We start from the raw sequence: 21,499 nt of genomic DNA, 5'->3' as shown, positions 1-21,499 counted from the left end.
TTTCTAAAATGTATGAGACTTAACTACAACATTATTTACCATTGAGAAAGAGCAGATTGTAATATGTACATATTCTTCTAATTTCTGAGCCTTTACTGACTCTCATATTAGTAATGATGAAGTAGGTTCGAGCTAGCAGTTACTGACACAAATTTAGAAATGCATATTGTAGCCAGTATTTTTTAGATGTCTGAAATATTTCATAATATGGTAAAGAAAGGAGGTTCTAGCTATCTTAAGAAAACATACAAAGGACCAGAGCTGTTACTGCACTAAAGACATAGCCCTGCTTACGTTTATTTTCTGTGCGTTTCCAACATTCATTTTACACAGTTACATAGCACAAATTAGAGACTCAGTGATTTACAAACCAAAAAAATAAAAAAGAGCTTCAAAATCCCGAAGAAATATAGAAGTTACTATAACCATAATTATAAAAACTGAAAAGATAAAAAGAACTCTTTTCAGAAGTTGGGATGCTGGCATTTGTAATGTTTTCTAATACTTCAAAATTCATAAATGTGTTAAGATGCCCCAAAGCACAAATTCCATCTCAAAAGATGGAAAGCAACAGCGTTTCACTTTTTGAAAACCCAGGAATTTCTATGAGTCCCAAGATGTCCAAGCAATGTGTTTGTTCAAGTGCTTCACTGCATTGCTGTGTCAGACATGTTAGTGTGCTTTTGAAGAGAACAGAAACAGAAAGGGCATGGCTTTAAACCAGAAGGGTGTCTGCAGCCATTTCTTTCCCATGGTCTCAAAGACCTCTTCTGTGACCCCGGCAGTAATTTGGGGATGTAGGCCGGAGTAGGCAGACAAACATAAACATAAACCCAAAGGTGACAAAGCAGACATAAAGAACATTGTGTCTCATTCTAAACCAAAATTCAACGCACAGTTTCTATGCTAGTAGTGCCAATTCCTGATCAGCCATACTAGCTCATGGAAGAATATCTGAAACAAATTATCCAACTGATTATCTAATCATAAACTTTGCCTAGTAGAAGCAACTAAAGTAAAATACAGTGACTTTATACTGAAGTGCTCCATATTCAATGTGGGTATAACTTTCACTTCATACTGTGGTTGGAGGATTCAGGTGGTTTGTATACCTTAACCAGGAGCTGGCAATTCTAATACATATAACATGCTGTTAATATGAACAACCTAAATCTTAAACAAAAGTTTGAAGGCTGAATTTCTAACCAAGCAATTCTTCTATTTTTATTTATGCGAGCTACTGAGGTTCACTGCCTGGACTATTGACCACATAGGAATGTAAATTCTGAAATTCTGCCAAGTCCTTGTCCTCACATATTTTTTTATACAATTCCTGAAGCTATGATCTTTAAGTGAATAGGAGATAAATAACAGAGTTTAACAGTTCTTTACTTGATCTTGAGAAAGTCTATTCAATGTGGAAGAAAAATCCAGTGAGGTTACAGTGAAAAAAATCTCCCATAACTAAGGAATTTTGGATGAGTCAGTATTACAGAACTTGGCTCAATTTTTCAGTCTTGAACAGGAACTTATCTTTCAATGTGAAGGCTGTCCAGTAGTCTTAAATAAAAGCTGTAAGATTTAATGGTTCACAATTTTAGAGGTGGTCAGGATTGTAACTTAGCACCAGAGCATCACTGATACTCTATTTCCTTTCTACATTTGAGGTTAAGGAAAAAGGCAGAATATAAAAGGCAAACGACTATTAGAGGAAAAAAATAACATAGATAGAAGAATCAACTTAAGAAATAAATAGAATAATAGACCTATCTGCTTCAATGAATTATATAGAAAAAAAATTAAAACCCTTCACTTCTTTTCCCCTACTGCCTTTTGATAGAGACCAATGAAAAAATAAGTAGAATAAATGAAATCCATTTCTAATCCCGATAATGAAATTCTTAGTTTATACTCTTTAATTTTGAAATTCAAAATTTTTAATTTCAAAGAGCTAAAATTAATTCAATACAAAATAAATATTTTTGGCCTAAGATCATCAGTGTTGTAACCACATTCACATAAATCTAGTCAGCAGGTGAAGCTTGTTTACCAGATGTCATACAGCCACAGCTAAAAGCTGCAGCTGAGTGTCTAAACAGGTACTGATTCTCCCTCTTCCAAGTATTATAACTACTCATGTAGAAATAGGTGGGCTAATCAGATGCAATGCATCTTGGAAGAGTTCTATATTTTGGGGTCTGATGGTCTTTCAGATTTGGAAGTCATGGTATTTATAAAGGTCTGAAACATAGTCTACTTATATGAAAAGGGTTTGCAGAAGCCACAGAAACCACAAACATCAGAATAACTGAAACACCTGGCACTAAAGTTAAATTTCAGAGGAAATACTAGAGCATTACATAATATGAAATTTGAAAAATGCCCGTCAGAATAAGAAATGTGTAGCAGATTGTCCAGTATCAGAGAGTTTTCTTCTCTCTTCAACAGAGAAAAAAATGTATACTTCATAGTTCTTACCCCTCAAATGAAACATAGATGTTACAGTCATGCTGAGGTTGATTCTTGAAAGAATGTTTAGATATCTTTCTTTTTTATATTGAGGTGTATAAAAAAAAATTTCTATTTTTACATCCATTCTACTAGTAATTCTGCCTTTTTTTAAAATTCCACTTCCCTCGTAGTATTTCTATTTTAAAGTATAAAAGCAATTAACTTCTGGTCACCAGTAAAAATGGCTATTATTTTTACTAATATTTACAAAGAGAAATATATTCAAAATAAATCAAAATAAAAAATTAAAATTGATGTATTTCAAGTGGTCTTTGGAATCTAGAGTTTCCAACTGGAAACTAGAAAATCTTGTCCTGATTTTCAAGGAGGACCCTGGAAACTACAGGCCTGTCAGTCTCACTTCAATGCCCACTAAAATCATGGAAAACACAATTCTGGGGAGTATTGAAAAACACGTGGAGGACAACACAGTCATCACTCACAGCCAGCAGGGCCTCACGAACAGGGAGTCCTGCTTTTCAAACTTGATTTCCTTCTCCGACAGGGTAACTCACCCAGTCATCTAGGGAAGCCATTAGGGGTAATTTTTTGGACTTCAGCAAAGCTTTTCATACTGTCCCTCACTGTATCCTTCCAGACCAAGTGTCCAGCATTCAGCTGGATAATCCTCTTGTACTGTGGGTGAGAAATTGGCTCCAGGATTTAAAGACATAGTGTTACCTACAATAGAACCACAGCACTGGAACACAATTGCTGTTCTGTGTAAGGAAAATTATTCATTATTCTTTCAGTCCTACTTATATCCTGAAAGACTGGATAGGAACTAATAGTTTTAAAGTGACTACCTTCAGTATATTTTATCCCCTGCAAACTTTCCTGACTTAATTATTGTGATACTAAATAAATTCTGAACAGCAAATAGTTCTAAAAGTCATTCTCAAATTATTCTTTTAGAGTTAATAAACTCTAAAGTGTAAAACCTGCTTATGATACACACAATGACTGAATTGCCATATGATTTAGTGTTTGTGACACTGTAAACTGCAGCATTTCTTTGGTATTTGAATATATGACAGTTTGCTAAAAAGCAAATCATGATCTAAGTAATGATTAACGACCTTGCACCTGCCCAGCTTGGAAGAAAAAAAAGAACGTTTACAATAAATCATGCCAAGATAGGCCAAATATTTATTTTTCTTTCTTTAGTCCACAAAACAGAAAATAGTGACTGAAAAGCTGTAAGATACAAATTTTAGATGGAGATCAGCCTTTTCCAGCACATAAGGACAATTAAACATTTTTCATTTGGTATATTCTTGATCTATTTAGATATGCAGAATAGGCATAGCCTTTCTCTTCTGCAAACAAGCACTTAGCAACTGCTTAGCTATACATAAATGGACAGTGTTAGGAACAGTCATTTAAAGGTATTTAAGGCATCTCTAATTTCTGAAGCAGAGCTAAGACAACAAAGACTTGAGAAAAATTGTTCCAGCTCCACATTGTGTACTTACTAATAGTGAAAAATGTGTTTGTGCCTTTCTTTTCAAGAAGAAGAAAAAAAGAAAAGCTATATATGAAAAATTGCTGGGAGGCCAAGCCAAGTCACAGGGCAGATTACTGTTAATCAGGCACAATTTTCTCAAGAGTATTGAGTAATCAGTTTAATCTTTGTGACATGTTGACCCATGTGACATCAAAAGAAAAAGTAGGTTTGGCTTATGAAGTCATTTTATGTTTTCCATAACTGCACATAAAGATTTACTGGCTACCTGAAATAACACAAACCCTCTGGTCAAAGGTTTGAGGTGCAAAAGCCACTGTTGCTCACAACTCTACAAGACTGTTAAAATTTGATATAATGAGAAGGTAAAATGGTGAGGCAACATGACACACTGTAGTAGGGATACTGCTTTACTCATGAGAAGATATTACCTCTTGCTTCTACCAGAGTAAATATAGAAATTTTTAAGACTTATACATTGACACAAGCTGAGGAAGAGTACAGGCACTTAATCTTTCTTCAGGCCAATGATATGTACTATTTCAAGTCTTTTTCCTAAACGTGTCACCCTGAATATCCTATCGTGTTACCTCACTGTGTATACATTTGTTTTGTCTTGTCCTAACGCTACAATGTTCCCCGTCCATCTACATCATACAATTTTTCCTTTTTACCTTCCCCATCCCACAACTTGCTTCATTGCAAACACATAAAACAGTACTTTGGAAGATTTGGTTTTTTCCCTTCTTTTATTTTCCACAGCACATTAATCTCTTTACATGTGTACACATATGACTGATCTGAGAACAAAACTGAGACTTATGGTTAGCCAACAGTTCCTCTACTTTAACAATATCCATGTAAGCTGAGATCCCAACTGAAGGAAAATAATTATTTTCCTTTTTTGTTTTGCAGCAGGAATTCACATTATTTAAACTTCACTACAGGTGTCAAGTTTGTTAAGATTTTGAACAATGTTTTTCAATTACAGGACCAGAGACCTTGCACTAGAACCCAACAGTGCAACCCTCCTGTTGTGCTCCTCTCTGGTTCAGATCCCAGTTACTATCAGAACTTACCACTGCCAGTGAGCAGGTACTCGCTCAAGGGAGTCATACAGGAACCTCTCCACCTCCTCAAATAAGATGAGGAAAAAGCTGAACTGACAGTGTTTACACTTAGAATGCTGCTAAATCATCCCTTAGGATGACTTAACTCCAGGGAATGTAACAATTCCTCTGAGGAACAATCTGTGCATTTGGGATACTTTTCATATTATACCAAATAATAGGTTTTCCAAATAAATAATCAGAGAAAGACTTACTCGGAGGTTCTTATGACTCTAAAATCCCTTCTTATTTTAAACTGCAGAAGTTGATAATTATGATTCATTTTCAATATATTCAAAATAAAGTTTAAGAGCAAAGCATAATTAATTCAATAACTGCTCCAAAATGTAAATGCAAAGTGTGAGCTACATGGAATACCTCATATCTTTTATTTGCTATTCTTCAAAGAAAAGCAATCCTAATTGATTTAGGCTCCTCAGAACCCTCTACACAAAAGACATTTTAAGATTTTCAAAGCAGTACACTTGCTATGCTGATGAATGTTATCCCACATGTTATATAGTTTGGTTGTTCAAAAATCGACAGTATAAATCAGTCTTAAAATAGAATGCTGATAGTATTCCAAAAATGACGGAAAATCTTTTGAGTTACAAGAAAAAAACTTCCCTAACCCAGAAATACTTGTACTAGTAAATGTATTTTTTGTTGTTTTGTGTTTGTTTGTTTGTTTCCAATCATATGGAAGTTAACTATGCCTGTAGGAAGTTTCTTAGAGTAATATTTTTCAAACACAGAAGATGCTTTTGAATATTTTCCTGTTCCCAGAGTAGGTGATGCTCATAGATCTAACTGGCTTTGAAACTCCAAATGACAGGAGATACTGAGTGGCATAAATACTGTTCTCAAATTACTTAATACCTGAAACTCAACATCTGCTGTCATTGGCTGGTATGCCAAGAGTTTTATTCCCAATATCACGATTTTTTCTGCTTTAAAGTAGCTGGGAATATCAAGCACAATGAGTCTCTGAGCAGATGGACAGTGCATAGTCTAGAAGACATTTAGATATTACTAGAACAATTTTGATGATTAGAAAGCAGAAGATATTTGTCAGCTCAAAAGGTTATTTAAATTTACTTTAATACAGAAATCTAGAAAATGTCAAATTATGTATAGTTTCTAAATGAAAGTTTAATTTCTTAATTTTTTCTTGTTGTGACAGCCATTTACATAGAGTTCCCACAGATTTTCTTATTTACCTGGCTTGCTTAGAGGTCCCAGCACAAAGCAATCAGAGTAAAAAATACACTTAAAAGTTGCAGACCATCAAGATTTTTTTGCCTGCAGAGCAGCAGGTTGCACTTAAGTAAAACCAGAAGTAGGCCAGGCTTGTGATTATTCTTCTAGGTCTTTATCAGAACTCTAGGGAAAATGACTGCTTGTGAAAGAGGTCTGGAAAGTTACCAAGTTCAAGCTTCCAGCAGTTACAAATAAAGTGCAAATAATGGATCAGTGTTCAAAGCACTCACTTTGCATGAAATTCCATGCTAACCTACATAGCTAGTAACTTCACTGTGTCAAAAGTAATTACCTTCTTGATGTGGCAGATATAATAACATGTGTTTAAAAACAGCATATGATTACAGATACTGAGAACAGGGAAATTACAATGGAATGAATAGTAATATGTCTGGCCAAACTGATGAAAGACAAAGCTTAAAGGAATAATGAGAGTGATGACAAATCCAGTGAATATAACATAAACAATTCAATATGATAAAGACAGATTAGGAGGCAAAGGCATCATGTAGTTTCAACATTTTTCAGAAACCAAGTGTACCCTGCTGTAATTGAATAGAACTTGATTAAGGAGAAAGCTGAAAAAGCATTACATTATAAAGAAAAGCAGTGTGTAAAATCCAAGACCCTGAAATTTGCTTTATGCTAGGGGTGTTTAACCAATAATGTAATCAAAACTGGAATTTTTGCAGAGCAAGATTTTAACAAAATAATACTGAATAGGAAGAGCTTTGTAGTAATGTAGCAATTTGACTACTAGTGATATGTTCAGAACATATTTCATATTTTAGGCAGTCTTAAGGAAAGGAAAGTCTTAAAGGAAATAATGAAATACTGAACACAGGCAGTGAAAGTAGGTGACTCAATAGGGGGATGAAAATCCACTTCAGTAATGTATTTGTTTAATGAAAGTTTTTCTCCATAATTAATGGAAGTAAATCCAGTTAGCTGCTCTGTAATAGCAGGTTTGTTGTTAACATTCATGTCTGGTTTTTCTGGGTTTTGTCTTTCAAATGTCTTTGTGAGCTCTATGATCCACATACATTACAAAAACAGAATATTCAAGGCAATATTCAATTTCTTTGCCAAAACAAAAGTACAAAGAAGCAGAATAGTACATTTAAGAAAAGGAGAAAAGTTTGCATCCTATCCCAGAACAGACATCTAAAGCAGATGGTGCAATTTTTCTTCATTTATTACAGTAATATAGTTTACACAGATTAATGAATGGATAGCTATAGGTATGATGAATCCCATTCTTGGTGACTAACTAGTTACTTGCATAGAAGTAAATTCTAAGAGTCTTTATAAACAATGTCTGAAAGGCAATTCTGTCCGAACCATTTCATGGTACCACAGAATCTCAGGATAACTGACATTTGAAGGGACCACTGAAGTTTATCTAATTTAGCCTCACAGCAGGGTCAGCTACAACACGTTTCTCAGGATATTGTCCAGTTGATTTCTAAATATCTCCAAAGACGGAAACTGCAATCTCTCTGGACTTGTTTCAATGCTTGGCTGCCCTAACAGAGAGAGAAAGAAAAAGAAAGAAAAAGGAAGAAAAAATAACAGAAAAAGAGAGAAAGAGAGAGGGAGGAAGGAAGGAAGGAAGGAAGGAAGGAAGGAAGGAAGGAAGGAAGGAAGGAAGGAAGGAAGGAAGGAAGGAAGGAAGGAAGGAAGGAAGGAAGGAAGAAAAGAAAGAAAGAAAGAAAGAAAGAAAGAAAGAAAGAAAGAAAGAAAGAAAGAAAGAAAGAAAGAAAGAAAGAAAGAAAGAAAGAAAGAAAGAAAGAAAGAAAGAAAGAAAGAAAGAAAGAAAGAAAGAAAGAAAGAAAGAAAGAAAGAAAGAAAGAAAGAAAGAAAGAAAGAAAGAAAGAAAGAAAGAAAGAAAGAAAGAAAGAAAGAAAGAAAGAAAGAAAGAAAGAAAGAAAGAAAGAAAGAAAGAAGTTCCCCGCATTCAATTTGTGTTAATGGTTGCTTATTGGGCAATTACTTGGTGGCAGAGCATGGGAAAGTGAAAAAGTCATACAGAATTTCACAGAGTGCTAACAGACAAATAGTTAAGAACTTAGGTCATCCCCTCTGGTCACATGAAAGCATTTCTATAACAATAATTTTTTTTTTCCTAAGAATAAATGTATTTACAAAACATTATTTGCTGCAAGCAATGTCATGGCAGTTGAAAAGCACACCTGGAGACCAGATCAAAAAATATATTTTTCTGCAAGATATATCTCATCTCTCATAGCCCTTTACTAGAGATCCCTGCTACTCTAAGCTAGCTTAGAACTTGCTGTAATGTATCTACTGATTGTGATATGAGAATAGCTATTCTAAAATACATGAAAAGTACGTAGTTTCCATTTGTCAGACTGCAATTTATCTGGGTGAGTCATCAGTATTTTTTCTCAAGTTTTATTAATAAAAGTTATTAACAAATACACAAAATCTGTAATTAGAGACAAGTACAACAGGTTATACAGCTTGACTAATTTCTTCTACCATGGGTTGTATATTAAAGATTTTACTCATCCAAGAGCATTTCTCACTTAGCTTTTTAATAGTCTTATTTCTTCCAATAAAAAAGACATAGATTTGCTTATGCATCAACATAAGGGCAGCTATTACTTTTGGGGATGCATTGTTGCTCCTTTTCTGTTTTTTCCACTATAAAACCCAATCAACCTAAAAAAATTCCCCAAAACAACAACATCAGCAGCAACGAAAAATGCAAATAAAATTCCTTTTAGGTCATATGATCAGTTGGAAATCCAAAGTGGTATACTAAGACAACTTGACCTCTTGACTACAGGCACAGTATCAGGAGGCAGTTCTGTAAACATGAATTTGATCAGTGTATTTCTGTATGTGTACTGAGAATGAAATCTATTTAGATGAGCATTCACAGGAAAATAACTGTATTCTGTACCCAACAAAAATGGTTTATTTGTCTTTTGGCACCTTTATACATATCTTTCCTGGTCTAGAAATACTTTTTCCCCCCTAAGTGCTTTAAATCAATGATATAAAGTCATTTTTTCCAACACAAGCCCTCAAGCAAAGAATGAAAAGCAAAAAAACCTCTCCTTGACTTTATGGGTATCCATTCTGTTTTATAAAAATATAATATAAAACTGTAGACCAAATCAATCAATATTCCCTAATATTTAATTCCAGAGTTCTTAGGTTTTCCTGTGTCCTTTAATTCCCTGAATTTATTTCTGAAATGTTGCAATGTTCTAAAAGTAGTACTGCTTTTAAAAAATGCAGCCATCATTTGTCTCATTGTGAAACGAGAAGTGGCAAGGTCATTGTACTACATACAAAAAAATTTTACCTCAAGATATATACACTTTTCTCTGTGACTATTTTACATTAAAAATGTTGATTATGCTTATATACTATATACTCATATACTATAACCTATAATATAATATCCTAACTATATACTCAAGAGGTAGAAATACCTCCTGAGTTTATATGTAAGTATGATGAAAGGAACACCTGAAATCCTGAAAAGATTATTGTAGTGAGGTGAAACTTGTGTTGCTGATCTCCTGTCAGCATTGTAGCAGCCTCCAACCTGCTGCTCGAGCAGCCCGTGTGGCAGAAGGGGAGGAAGAGCCATCTGTGTCAGGTACGGCTGCAGGTGCCATATCAGCTGCTGCCTGGTGACAATAAATCTCTTCCAAGCACCTGGAAACCTTGACAGACACTTTTATCTTGGTATAAAAACACCCCACCACCTCAAAAAGGTTCTCTGAATAGAAATGAGGAACTTGACAGAACACCAGCTGATAAAGGCCAGAACCTACTCCACTGCAGATGTTGTGTGCAGTCCAGGTACCAGGGTGTACTCATGAGTTCTTTGTTAGGCACAGCAGTCACTTGTTTCAGTACAGTACAGCTAATATACTTGTATAAGGCAGAACTTGAAGCAGGATAACAGGTATGTAAAAATAGATGGTTTGTCATTAAAATTTTACGAATTTCTGTTTGTGACTTGTGCCAATAAAACCAAGTAGGATATCTTGTCATTGGGGGATTCAAACAATGCCAACTTTTCAGTATCCATCAGTAACTTTATACCTGAAGGTTTTGTAGGAAGAAGATATAAATAAGAGCACTTGATCAGATTGTTTTAAAAATATTTTAAGAGTCTCACGTTTACAAATAGACATGTTTTGAACTCAGAACTACTGTTAACTATGTCAGTGAAAAGTCATTGTTGAGATACTCTGAAGTTTCAGAAGTGCCCTGATTTCATGAATGACAGATCTCCATGTCTGGATCATGCAGTTTTGTCTCCAGTGTTAGTTGAATTTCCTCTGTGGTCAGCTGTTTACATCACCCAATCATTTTGTCAAGTTTATGTTTGTCTCTTTAAAGAACATGAGTGATGAAAATGATGATTATTAGGAGACAGTCTTTGAAGAAAAATAGTCAGACAATATCAATCAAAAAATGGAAGATGAGTATGTCATTCTTGTGAAGGAAAAGGCAGAACAAGCAGTTCAGTCAATCAATCACTCAATCAGTCGATCCCAAGAGAATTCTGTACACCAAAACCCAACATTCTCTATAAATCATTTATCCAAATAAAAAACAAAACAACATTTAAAAAACACCCAAGACAAAACAAAAAAAAACCCCAAAACCAAACAACCCCCCAAAAAACCCCAACAAAACAAGACTCAGCTTATTTTCTATACAAGTAATCACTTTGAAGATGTATATAAGCAAAAAATTCTGAAACCATCTGTAAAGAGAATGCCTGTGTAATACTATTTTTAGTAAAATAAAGAGGCCACAATGTAGATACAATCTTCATAATAAAATGTTGCACTTCTGTTACTTTTGACTTTTTTGTGAATGTTTTAAAATAACAGGATAGGAAAATTATGGCATCCCCAAAACATCACTACAAACAATAAGAATGGCAGAGACTTTGACAGGTTTGTCCAATATGCATTTTAGTCTAAAAACATCTAGATGCACAGAAAAAGAAGCACTCAGAAAACATGTGAACTAGGAAAAAAGAATCAAAGTCCCCATGGAGTAAGGCAAATTATCTTTCTCTCCTGCTGACTAGCCATGGAAGAAGGGAAGATTGGCATTAGAATCAGAGATTACTGCACACAATATGAGGCATATGAAATTGTACACTCTGGAAAACTGAAAACCCAGCTAAATGAAAGTGAAGTTTTCCTTACTGGATGTGAAAGATGGTGGGAAAAATTCTTTTGAGAGAAAAGAGTAACTTTGCAGTTACATATAAATGCAATTAAGAAAGGATGTTGCAGTAAATACAAGAAGAATAGAAGGGAATACATGAAATGAAAAAATCTTAATAATTAAAATTAATATATTTCCAATATTCTTACCATTTTAGAAGCATTAACAAGGAAAGAAGTTTGATATATGCATTATTCAGAAGCTCTTTCTACTCACCTTGGGACACTTCTCCTGCATGTAAATCAGGAGAGACATGTTTAGACCAAAGTTCCGTAGACACAGCCAGTGCTGATGGAAGGTCGTTGTCTAAAATTTCAGCAGGAAACACTTCAGCCACTTCACTGAGAATTTTTTTGCTTTGGGGCACAGTAGGTAAACAGGTGATATTGTTTATTCCATCCACACAAAGAAACCCAGTGGAGCAGGGCTGTATAAGGCAATCATTGTAATTAAGCTCACAGCTTCGTCCCTGAAAGAGAGTTTTCAAAAAAAGGACATATTTTGACGACAATTTACATTTTATAGTGACGTTAGTTACAATTATTGCTGTCTTTTGATTCTAAAATATTTTTTGCTTATATTAAGCTGTTTACACTTTCGAAAGGAAATACCATGTGGAAAATATTCCTTAACTAATATAATAGTTATATATAAATAAATAGTTGCATATTTTAAATTTTAACTGAGTAACATTTTGACTCTAATTATCAAGAAAATAATTTCTTTACAGACTTGTAATTGCATAGTATCAAAGACAATATTGTTACCAGCATTAAAAACTGGTTAAAATAATGATTTTCATATAGAATGTAGGTTTGAAAAATACTTTTTACAGAGGACTTAGCTGACTAAAAATCTATGGCTTGCTCTGACTTGCAAGCTAATGTTCTTTCCTTTTGTACACTGCAGTCCATTGTTTGTTGTCTGTTGTTACCAAATCTGCACACAGCTCCCTGTTAATACCTTGCATTCACAGATAGTGCTTAGAAAAGAAAAATATATAGTGGCAGTCTCAAATTGGACCAGGCATTCATTTCCTATTTTTTTATCAAGAGTAACAATTCATGGGAAGTCTGAAATATCCTCCCTAGTAATAAAGCAAAAATGATCATATTCAGTTGTCTGTGAAAAAGGCAAGGAATAATTATGTGAATTAAATGCATTCTTGAAGTGTGAAATAAATATATTCTGAAGTCAGGCCTGGGTTCATTTTATTTTCACTTCTGTTGCAATGAACTAATGGACTACATGAAGGGAGACAGCTAACAGCTATCCTAGAAGGATACTACATGTTTGATAACTATTTAAAATATGTACATTTCATCCCTGAAGACATACATCTCTTACAACATATCATCAGGATATAATTTTTAACTGAATCTTCTCCTGCAATTGGAGCACGTGTTAAAAAATCCAATCCTTCTCTAGAGCTCAAAAAGCATGTATTCATTACACACTTTCCTTCAGACAAATACTTAAAAAGTCTTTCATGTCTATGTAGCTAACTATTTACACAGAACTTGGGACAACTTGTATTTTATGAGATCTCTGTCAACTCTATTATATTGATTTATGATATTAAGAAACAATAGGAAGGACAAGAGAGAGAGAGGAAGAAATGTAGGCATGAAAACAGAAATTACTTTTTTTACAAGTAGTATAAATTATTCGGGGTTTAAAACAGAAGAGGTTAAGTTGATGGGTTTTGAGTAATTTTGATACATTCATGTTTGTTTCAATCAACTTCTTAATTTATTTTGGCAAGCAGACAAGCTATCTGGTAAATTCATGGCATCTTATAAAATCACTCATTGCGTCGGTATTCCAAAGCACAAAGGAAAAACAGACCAATTAATATGTCAGTTCCCATGCATTTCCTTCTTGCTCTTTTCTAATTCCACACATAGAACAAATGATCAGTTTGAGCAGGCTCATAATCGTTTTTAATCCTGTAAAACTTATGTTTCATTCTGACTTTCCTGCGACAGATTAGTACATTTTTATGACTACTACATTTAATGGCAAAGAGCATTTGATTACGATTTTATGACTCATAGAAACAAAGCAGATGTGGATAACCTCCAGTGTGCATGAAGGGTACATTAAGTAGCCATAGATAAATTTGATAGCACTGAAAGTGCCTGTAAATGCTTTAACAGTTTCCATGCAGGGGGATGGAATCATTTAGCTTGTGCAGATTTGTACTTTAAAGTAGGTATATATCTATAGATGGTTCCACTTAAAAGGTAAACACTTATTTCATATACCACTGACTATGCTTTTCTTCTGAAAATTTATGAGAGATTTCACATTCTATGCTTTATGATCCATACTTTGGGTAACAGTACAGACACAGACTACAGAAGATTTACATACACACTGTAGCTGGAGTTCTTTGAATACTTATTTCTCTGTGAGTTTTGCTGTTTCCACTCCATACCTACTCATTCTTAGGAACCAGAACCCATTGGGACCTAACAAATATACCGCTTGAGGTGTTTAGACCATAACTTCTTATCCTTGACACTGAAGATAGGTATATTAAAAATGTTTCTATGTTGGTCCCCCACCATGTTTTCCTACTTTTATATTCCTTCCCAAAGCATAGTGGAATTGGAGGCACTGAAGATGGAAAAATGAATAATGGAATAAAAGGCAAAGATGATACATCTTAAATTTCAGCTGCTTCAAAGGCTTGTTACTTTTCCTTCTGCAAGGGCTTGCTTGTTCTGCAACATAATGTACAATTAATACTCAAGCTATGTACTAATAGAAAAACTGCCCCCATGGGTCAAATATCTATCTAGCTCCATCATCAGTGAGCTGTTATTGAATACTTTGGGAAGAAAACAGGAAGAAAACAAGCAGAGCTAGCATCTGGTAACTCACCAAATATACCATTCCAACTTTTGACAATAAGTAAATCAAAGACTCCCTGGGCCAGGATAACATTCAGAAGAGTAATTTGAATAACAATTAATCTATCCTCCTTCTAACCCATTTTTGGGTTTATTTGTACTTCTGGTCTCTACAGTGTCACACAACACTGACTTGTACCAATAAATTCTGCACTAATTGAAAAAATAATTTCTCTAAACAGATTTTAATCTTTCTCTCTGGTGGTTTTATTTGGTATTCAGAAGTTTTTTGGGGTTTTTTTGGTGAGACATAAATGGTACAAAAAATTGTGAACCTGATCTTCTCCATTACAATTGTTCATGTAAGATAAGCATGAATATTTAAGGAAAAAAATGAGATTATTGTAACATAAGGGTCAATCTGTTTTCTGTATAAAAAGACTATGGCCTTCAAGTGATGTATCCTTCATCACTACTTGACATTGTTTTGAAAGCCAATCTGCTTTAGAAGACAAAAAGGCAGCAGTTACTGTGCTCTGTGGGAAGTATCAATGTTACCCTTACTAGTCTGTAAAATCCACCTTTCAAAAATGGTATTAATTTTTATGAGATAGTTTTTCCTTCTCAGGATCGTTTGTCAGTAAATTCAGTTAGATTATTTGCATTGTTCAGATCTATTTCTGCCTACCAAGCCCTTATGGTAAAATACAGACTTTACAAAATTGTAGACAGAGTCACTGGAACAGGAAGAAATTCCTGGTGAATTCCTTGAACAAAGCATAAGTCACTTCTGTAAATCCATTCCATTCCATTCAAGAAGTATATGAACAATTCTGAGCAAGCTTAAAAGGAAAAAGTATTTTCTGTGCAATGTTGAACAGCCAGGTAGAAGGAAAGATAAGAGAAATTTCAGCATCTCACCACAAATCCTGGCTTGCAAAAACAGGAATAACCAAAGCTGGGCTCCTTTTGAACACAGATACCGTGTATGCAGGGGTTGGATATGCACTCATCAACATCCAACTCACAATGGAGGCCTTCCCATCCTGTCAGAAAACAAAAGCAAAGCAAACCCCAAAGCAAGACTCATTAAAAACTGTATCCACTTACTGAGTGTAAATGGAACAAAGGTATGGGTAACTATCATCCATTTTCATATATATTATGGGATGAATATGAAATTTTTTGGGCTGTGGTTTCTCAGAGTAGAAAAAAATAAAGGAAAAAAGTTAAAAAGAGAAACTCTGAGATTACTGTACCAGATCAATGAGGAGGATATTTTCTGAGCAAATACTTTGTGTTTGAACACTTGAGATTCTGTCTTCTCACAGTTCATTAGTCAGATAACTGGATATTTTATTGATATACATTTCTTACAAAAATCTCCTTTACAAGAAAGTGCACCATAAATTAGAGGCGAAATTCTCATCTTGAAGCTGTGTTTTAGGTCATGTAATTTAAGCCCGTCTTGAACTTGCTCCTTGTAGGCTAAGTTGAAATGGAATCAGTCCATTTGCTTGGTAAATACAAACTCAGAACTCTGTAAAATATGGCCAGTTAATGAAGAGCACTGACTTTCTGCCATGATATTCCCACTGCCCATTACAGGTTTGATTTTTCTCCATTTTACTATTTCTAAACAAACTAACAAAGAAAACCCAACAGCCCCACAAGCTCCCTAGCAGTCCTGCTGCAAATCTAGTTGTCACTGTTTTGACTTTGCCTCAGAGTATTCATCAAACGGATTCCCCTGACATTCCAGTCTTGCTTTAGCTGCTCTGGTAGAAGAGCAGCCTGCCCACTTAAAGACTTCACCATGAGCCTGCTGTTAATTCCAACAGCTGCTGTTGCTGCTTTTGAGCTGTCTGAGGTGCTGTTAGAACACAGTTTGCATCTCTCCATGCTGCTTCTGCACCTGAACAGCCTGAAGCTGCAGGCACAGAACCTGAACATGCATCTATTATTCCAAGGGTATGGGGCTGCTACTGGGACAATAGCTGACAAAATTCATGGTCCATTACAAAATGCATTTGTCAGAGCTACATCCATTCCCTTTCCTGGTATCACAGGCTGTCACCACATGCTTCACTTTGTTCTCTGGAGGTTTTTGGAAAACTGCAATCATCTGCCTTGTTCCTGTTTCAGTCTTGGTACCATCTCTTTTCCATTTCATTAAATTACAACAGGGAATCTGTTGAGGGGTCTATCAGACTATCTCCCAAGTTGTTTCCCATTGTTGCCTTTATAGACCAAAAAATCCCCAATCCAGTTCCATATTTCTATAGGTGAAGCTAAGAAGAGAAATATAAGATCCATTATATATGAACAGTCAAAGCCTGCAAAAAATGTCAATTTTTTCCCTAGGTATTTCTACTTTCTCTCTCTGGATGATATTTTTTTTCTAATCCCTTTCTTCAGATGTGCAACTTTGAAAAAAGTTTCTCCTCTCAAAGATTCCCCTGCCTCTCCAAATCCACCTCTTTTCAGAGCTGTAACCTTCTCATCTCTTCAGCCATTTTAAAGACTTAAATAACATTGTAAAATACCATATTAATTTTAAAAACTCCTCAAGATATCTAAAAATTATGTATATACTTAATGCATGATTTTTTTATTCTGTGTTTTTACCTAATGGAAGAGTGATTTACAGATCTTTCACCCCTACTAGCACATGGTATTATTAAAAGAAATATAAAAGAAAGTCAGCCATGCTTTGGTTGGGAGGTATTTAAATGTGTTAGCTGTAGCAGTGAGTTCCAAAGCCTCAGAGAACTTTCTCCTACTTATACCAAGAGTTTCCATGTTGCACAGAGACAGCAATCACAGTTCTTAGCTAATGAGCAATTTTTAAATGCCTATATTAAAATATCTTTGATGTATTATTTTAATAAGCTTTAAAAATAAGGGGTAAAAATGGGCTTGGCAATTTATTCTGTGTTAATGACTAAAAAAATACATCTTTAAGTTTTTGAGTCATTAATATTGGTGGAGGGGGCTATGGCCATATGCAGTACCAGGTGGATCTGTAGTACTGAGGTTAGGCCATGACTCTGATTTTTTAAGATCAGAAAGATCTTTATTATCATGAATTCTGTATGAAAAAATAAAAAAACCCTCACACATTGGTTCATACATCACAACTATAGTGTTTTTCTGAATTATTAAGTATCTGACATTTTAAGAAGTTCTGAAAAATATTAAGCTGTAGTCAATGTAGTCGTACTCATAATTAGCCTTTAGTAAGCCAAAGATACTTAGATTTAAGTCTTATATGTTAGAAAATCATTCCTCGTTGTCAATTAAACAAATTAATAAATTGCCTCATTAAATTTCATTATACACATGCATGTATTTGCTTCAGTATCTTCCATACTTTTTTGAATAAGATTTCATACATATAGTTTTGTAAGCTGCATTAAGACAAATTCAGAATGAAAAAAAAATGCAAAATGTATTAATATTCAATTTGCTATGTGCTTTTATTTAAATGTAGAACAAGAATGAGTAGAAAGACTCTAGAGAAGTGTAATATATATATGGTCACAACTTCAGTAGAGTTTGCTAACATGTTTTTGCTTGTAAATTGAAACCAACAATGTGACCATATTTTGGCACAAAGTGACTAGATCAGATATATGGAGATAGCATGGGTTAACAGAATATTTATCATACAGAATATATTTGAATTATCTCTAAAATAACCAGTAAGAAACCTTGTTGCAGTATTATCTCAGAAATCATTCAGCAGTGGAAGTGAGTAAAATAGTAGATTTAAACTGAAAAATTAAAGTTTCAGGAGCCAGGTACTTAAATATTTCTTAATTTAAGAGTAATTTATGGAGCAAGATGCTACTTATGCATATGGATTAGAAATCCTACTTATGTTGAGAAATGGCTTTTTATTAGCAGACATGACAGGAGATTGTAAGTAGTCCTGAACAGATTAAATTTGTGATTGCATGAAAATGCAGACTGACTGTGACCTTTGCTTTTGTAAAATTTTGATAAACATTTGTAAAATATTTTGATGAATACTAAATCTCTTACATTTGCATAAACCACTTGACCTGTTTTAGTTGATCTCTGTCATAATTAGGAAACAGTTCCCACTTTTTAAGCAAGTGCCTTTTTTTCATTCTTTATAATGTTTAAAAAAATTTCTCTTCATCCCAGCCAGCAGAATAAACTTGTAATCTTGTATTGTAATACCAATAAGGTATGCCTTACAACACCAACACTAAGGATAATAATAAAAATGCTATTTAAAATCTTCAGAATTTCTTCTCAATTTCATTCTATAGGTAGTGAAATTATTTTGCTGTTAAGCAGTGACTATTTGACAACTTAGTCAGCAAGTTACATTAGTAAAGATCATAAACAATAAACCTGGCTCTAGATAATACTTCAGACTCCCTCAGTGATCTGGCCTTAATTTGAAAGCTTTCTCATATGCTTACTGGAGTAGTTAATTCTCTTTAGATTTCATTCAAAAATCTTGCCAAAGAGATAGCATTTTTGCAGCTTACAGTTCATGGATAACAAAACAGCTTGATATGGTTTACCAATTTTCTCACTAGTAACACTGATAATTCAAAAATATCATTGCTTAAGATTGCTCTGTCATATGGCAGTTACCTTGTTGACATTTACAAGTGTATCCATTGATATGATCAGCACAGGTCGAGCCATGTAGACAAGGTGATGAATTACACTCATTAACTTCTATTTCACAAAATTGTCCAGAAAATCCAGCAAGACACCTGAAGAAAACAACATTTCAAAGTGTTATACTATACATAAATATCATATAAAATAGACCTTGTGTGGAAACAATATGTCTAAAATATGTGCATTAACAAGACATCATATGTTACTTTCTGTTTCAAGGTATTTTACTGGAACACTTTCAAGCTTCATGTTGTGATACATGCTGATCTTTTGAGGGATTTACAATGGCAAAACCCATCCAAAATTTTACATCTGGACCATAATCAAGCATAACAGTCCAATTAGAGTGCAGTGGTTCTATCAAGGTGAATACAAACCTTTCTTTAGGTGCCCTTGGGAGATTGTCTACTAAAATAATTTAGCTAAGTAACTGCAACCTATGTTTGAAAAACTGCCTGCTGACAACTGTGTACTATCAAATATAAACTACAGCATAAAAGCTAATCTTCAGGAGTCAAGCTTTAATTATTATTGTAGGTATAAAATATTAGTTTTCTTAAAAAAAACTCTTCTGTATTTTTGTGGTTGTAAATTCTATGTGATAACTGATATCAAAGTAGTTCCATATGATTTCAACATATAGCTTACAAGACTTACAAGATCTTTAATGAAGTGCAAAAATCTACTAATCTCATTATTAAAACATGTCTTTGTGTGTATACACACAGCTTTACAGATATATGCAAATATGTTCTAAAATACAGGGTCCCATAATGATATTAATAAAATTTACTCTTTTGAGATATGTTGTACATGGATATATTTCACATGAGACAATATTTTCAAAAACTCCTTTCAGTAACTGGGTCATGCACACCTTGTATGTTGTCTTGGGTCTACTGAAAAGCATAAAGGTTTATGTCTCACTTAAGAGGAGGAGTATATTAGCAGAGTAAATCCAAGCAGCCATGCCACCTACTCCTCAAGATGCTGCATTGAGTGAATTCAACATTTTCAATTGGAATGAGGTACCTGCAGTGCCTACCTTAGCTATCCAGATTGTGAAGCAAAAGAGGAGGATGGACCATGAAACCCATGTGTGAGACCCCTCCTGGAGGATTATTACACTATGTATCAGGAATTATACTTTGGTTTACTTTTGCTATTAGACTAAGTTTGTTTCATTTCATATGGAATACACTCTGGGTAATGGCAATTTGGAATCTACCAAAAAAATATCAACAGAACAGATTGGTCAAAGTCCACATCAACCACAGATGACAGCTATGTCATACTGCTTGGAAAATAAACTGAAGCACACACTACTATTTTTCAAATATCTAGTCATAATATATGAGAGAAAAAGCATGAAAAATGCACCTTAGTGAGTGCGCCATAAGCCTGCCTGTTTTTTGGTTGAAAAACATTTTAAAAAAATCACTGAGAAGGTACAGTTTGGTCCTTTGATCCTATATGTAAATGTCAAAGCCCAGTAGTTAGAGCACAACTTCACATGCCCAACATGAATCACCCTGGCATTCTCCTATGCTTGGTGGAATATGGAATGCAGAGGATGATTCTGCTCATGGAAATCTTAAGTAGTTTTCTTCATATACCTTTGTTATTAGACTGTCTACAGAGCATATTAAGGAAAAGAAAATTAACAGATTAATTAAAATATCCAAAAAAACCAAATTGAAGGGAGAAATTTTTCCCTGATATGAAAAGGATGGAGAGAATATTCTACTAGGGGAAAAAGGCAACTAGACACAGGGAATACTATGCCAGTTTAAATTCAATTTAACTTTATGCTTTGGTGCAATTATATGTATTTTATCTTAACAATAAAAAAACATTTACAGAATAAACTGGAAAAAATGTACAATTATGTAAAATATCTGGACAGAACAACTACATCTATATGTATCTAATGTGTGTGTCTGTAAAAGTCAAACATTGAATAAAGGTCTTTTTAAGAACTCTCCTGTTGGCTGCTTCAATTGGGCACATTTTGATATGTGGTGTGTGTACTTGCTGAGTAGTAGACACCAGTAAAGACTAGAACAGTCTTTACTGATCTCCTGTGGTCATAACTATTTGGAGCAAGAATGATTAGTGAAGCAGGTTGCTATAACTCCCATGGAGAATCAATAGTATGGAATCAGCTAGATATTGCAGGTTACAGCCTGGATGAACTCTGTGAAATTTCCTACTCAGAAAAGCTTGAGACTTCAGAGACTCAAGGCTCTACAAAGCCTTGAAACTTCAGAGATATAAACTACATAACTATGGGCCTAACGCATACTCTCACTGAGGTAGAAAAGTATATATATTTATCTATGTGTGTACATATAAAGGTTTGGCAAAATAACCTATTTTGTACTGCAAGCTTT

General features: G+C 34.3%; 1 protein-coding gene across 1 annotated transcript in view; it reads right to left on the bottom strand.

Annotated features, from left to right (window-relative positions):
* EYS (eyes shut homolog) overlaps positions 1–21,499 on the bottom strand; it is a 700,592-nt gene that overhangs the window by 317,492 nt on the left and 361,601 nt on the right. Inside the window, exons 30-32 of the mRNA XM_063152992.1 lie at positions 19,074–19,198; positions 15,360–15,484; positions 11,797–12,049 (exon numbers count right to left, since the gene is read on the bottom strand). Coding sequence (XP_063009062.1) covers positions 11,797–12,049; positions 15,360–15,484; positions 19,074–19,198 — 503 coding nt within the window. The remainder of the gene's footprint in view (positions 1–11,796; positions 12,050–15,359; positions 15,485–19,073; positions 19,199–21,499) is intronic.

The sequence above is a fragment of the Melospiza melodia genome, chromosome 3 (genome assembly GCF_035770615.1).
Source record: "Melospiza melodia melodia isolate bMelMel2 chromosome 3, bMelMel2.pri, whole genome shotgun sequence".
Lineage (NCBI taxonomy): Eukaryota > Metazoa > Chordata > Aves > Passeriformes > Passerellidae > Melospiza > Melospiza melodia.
Note: the sequence above shows the minus strand (reverse complement) of the source record. Positions and strands in the feature narration are given on the sequence as shown.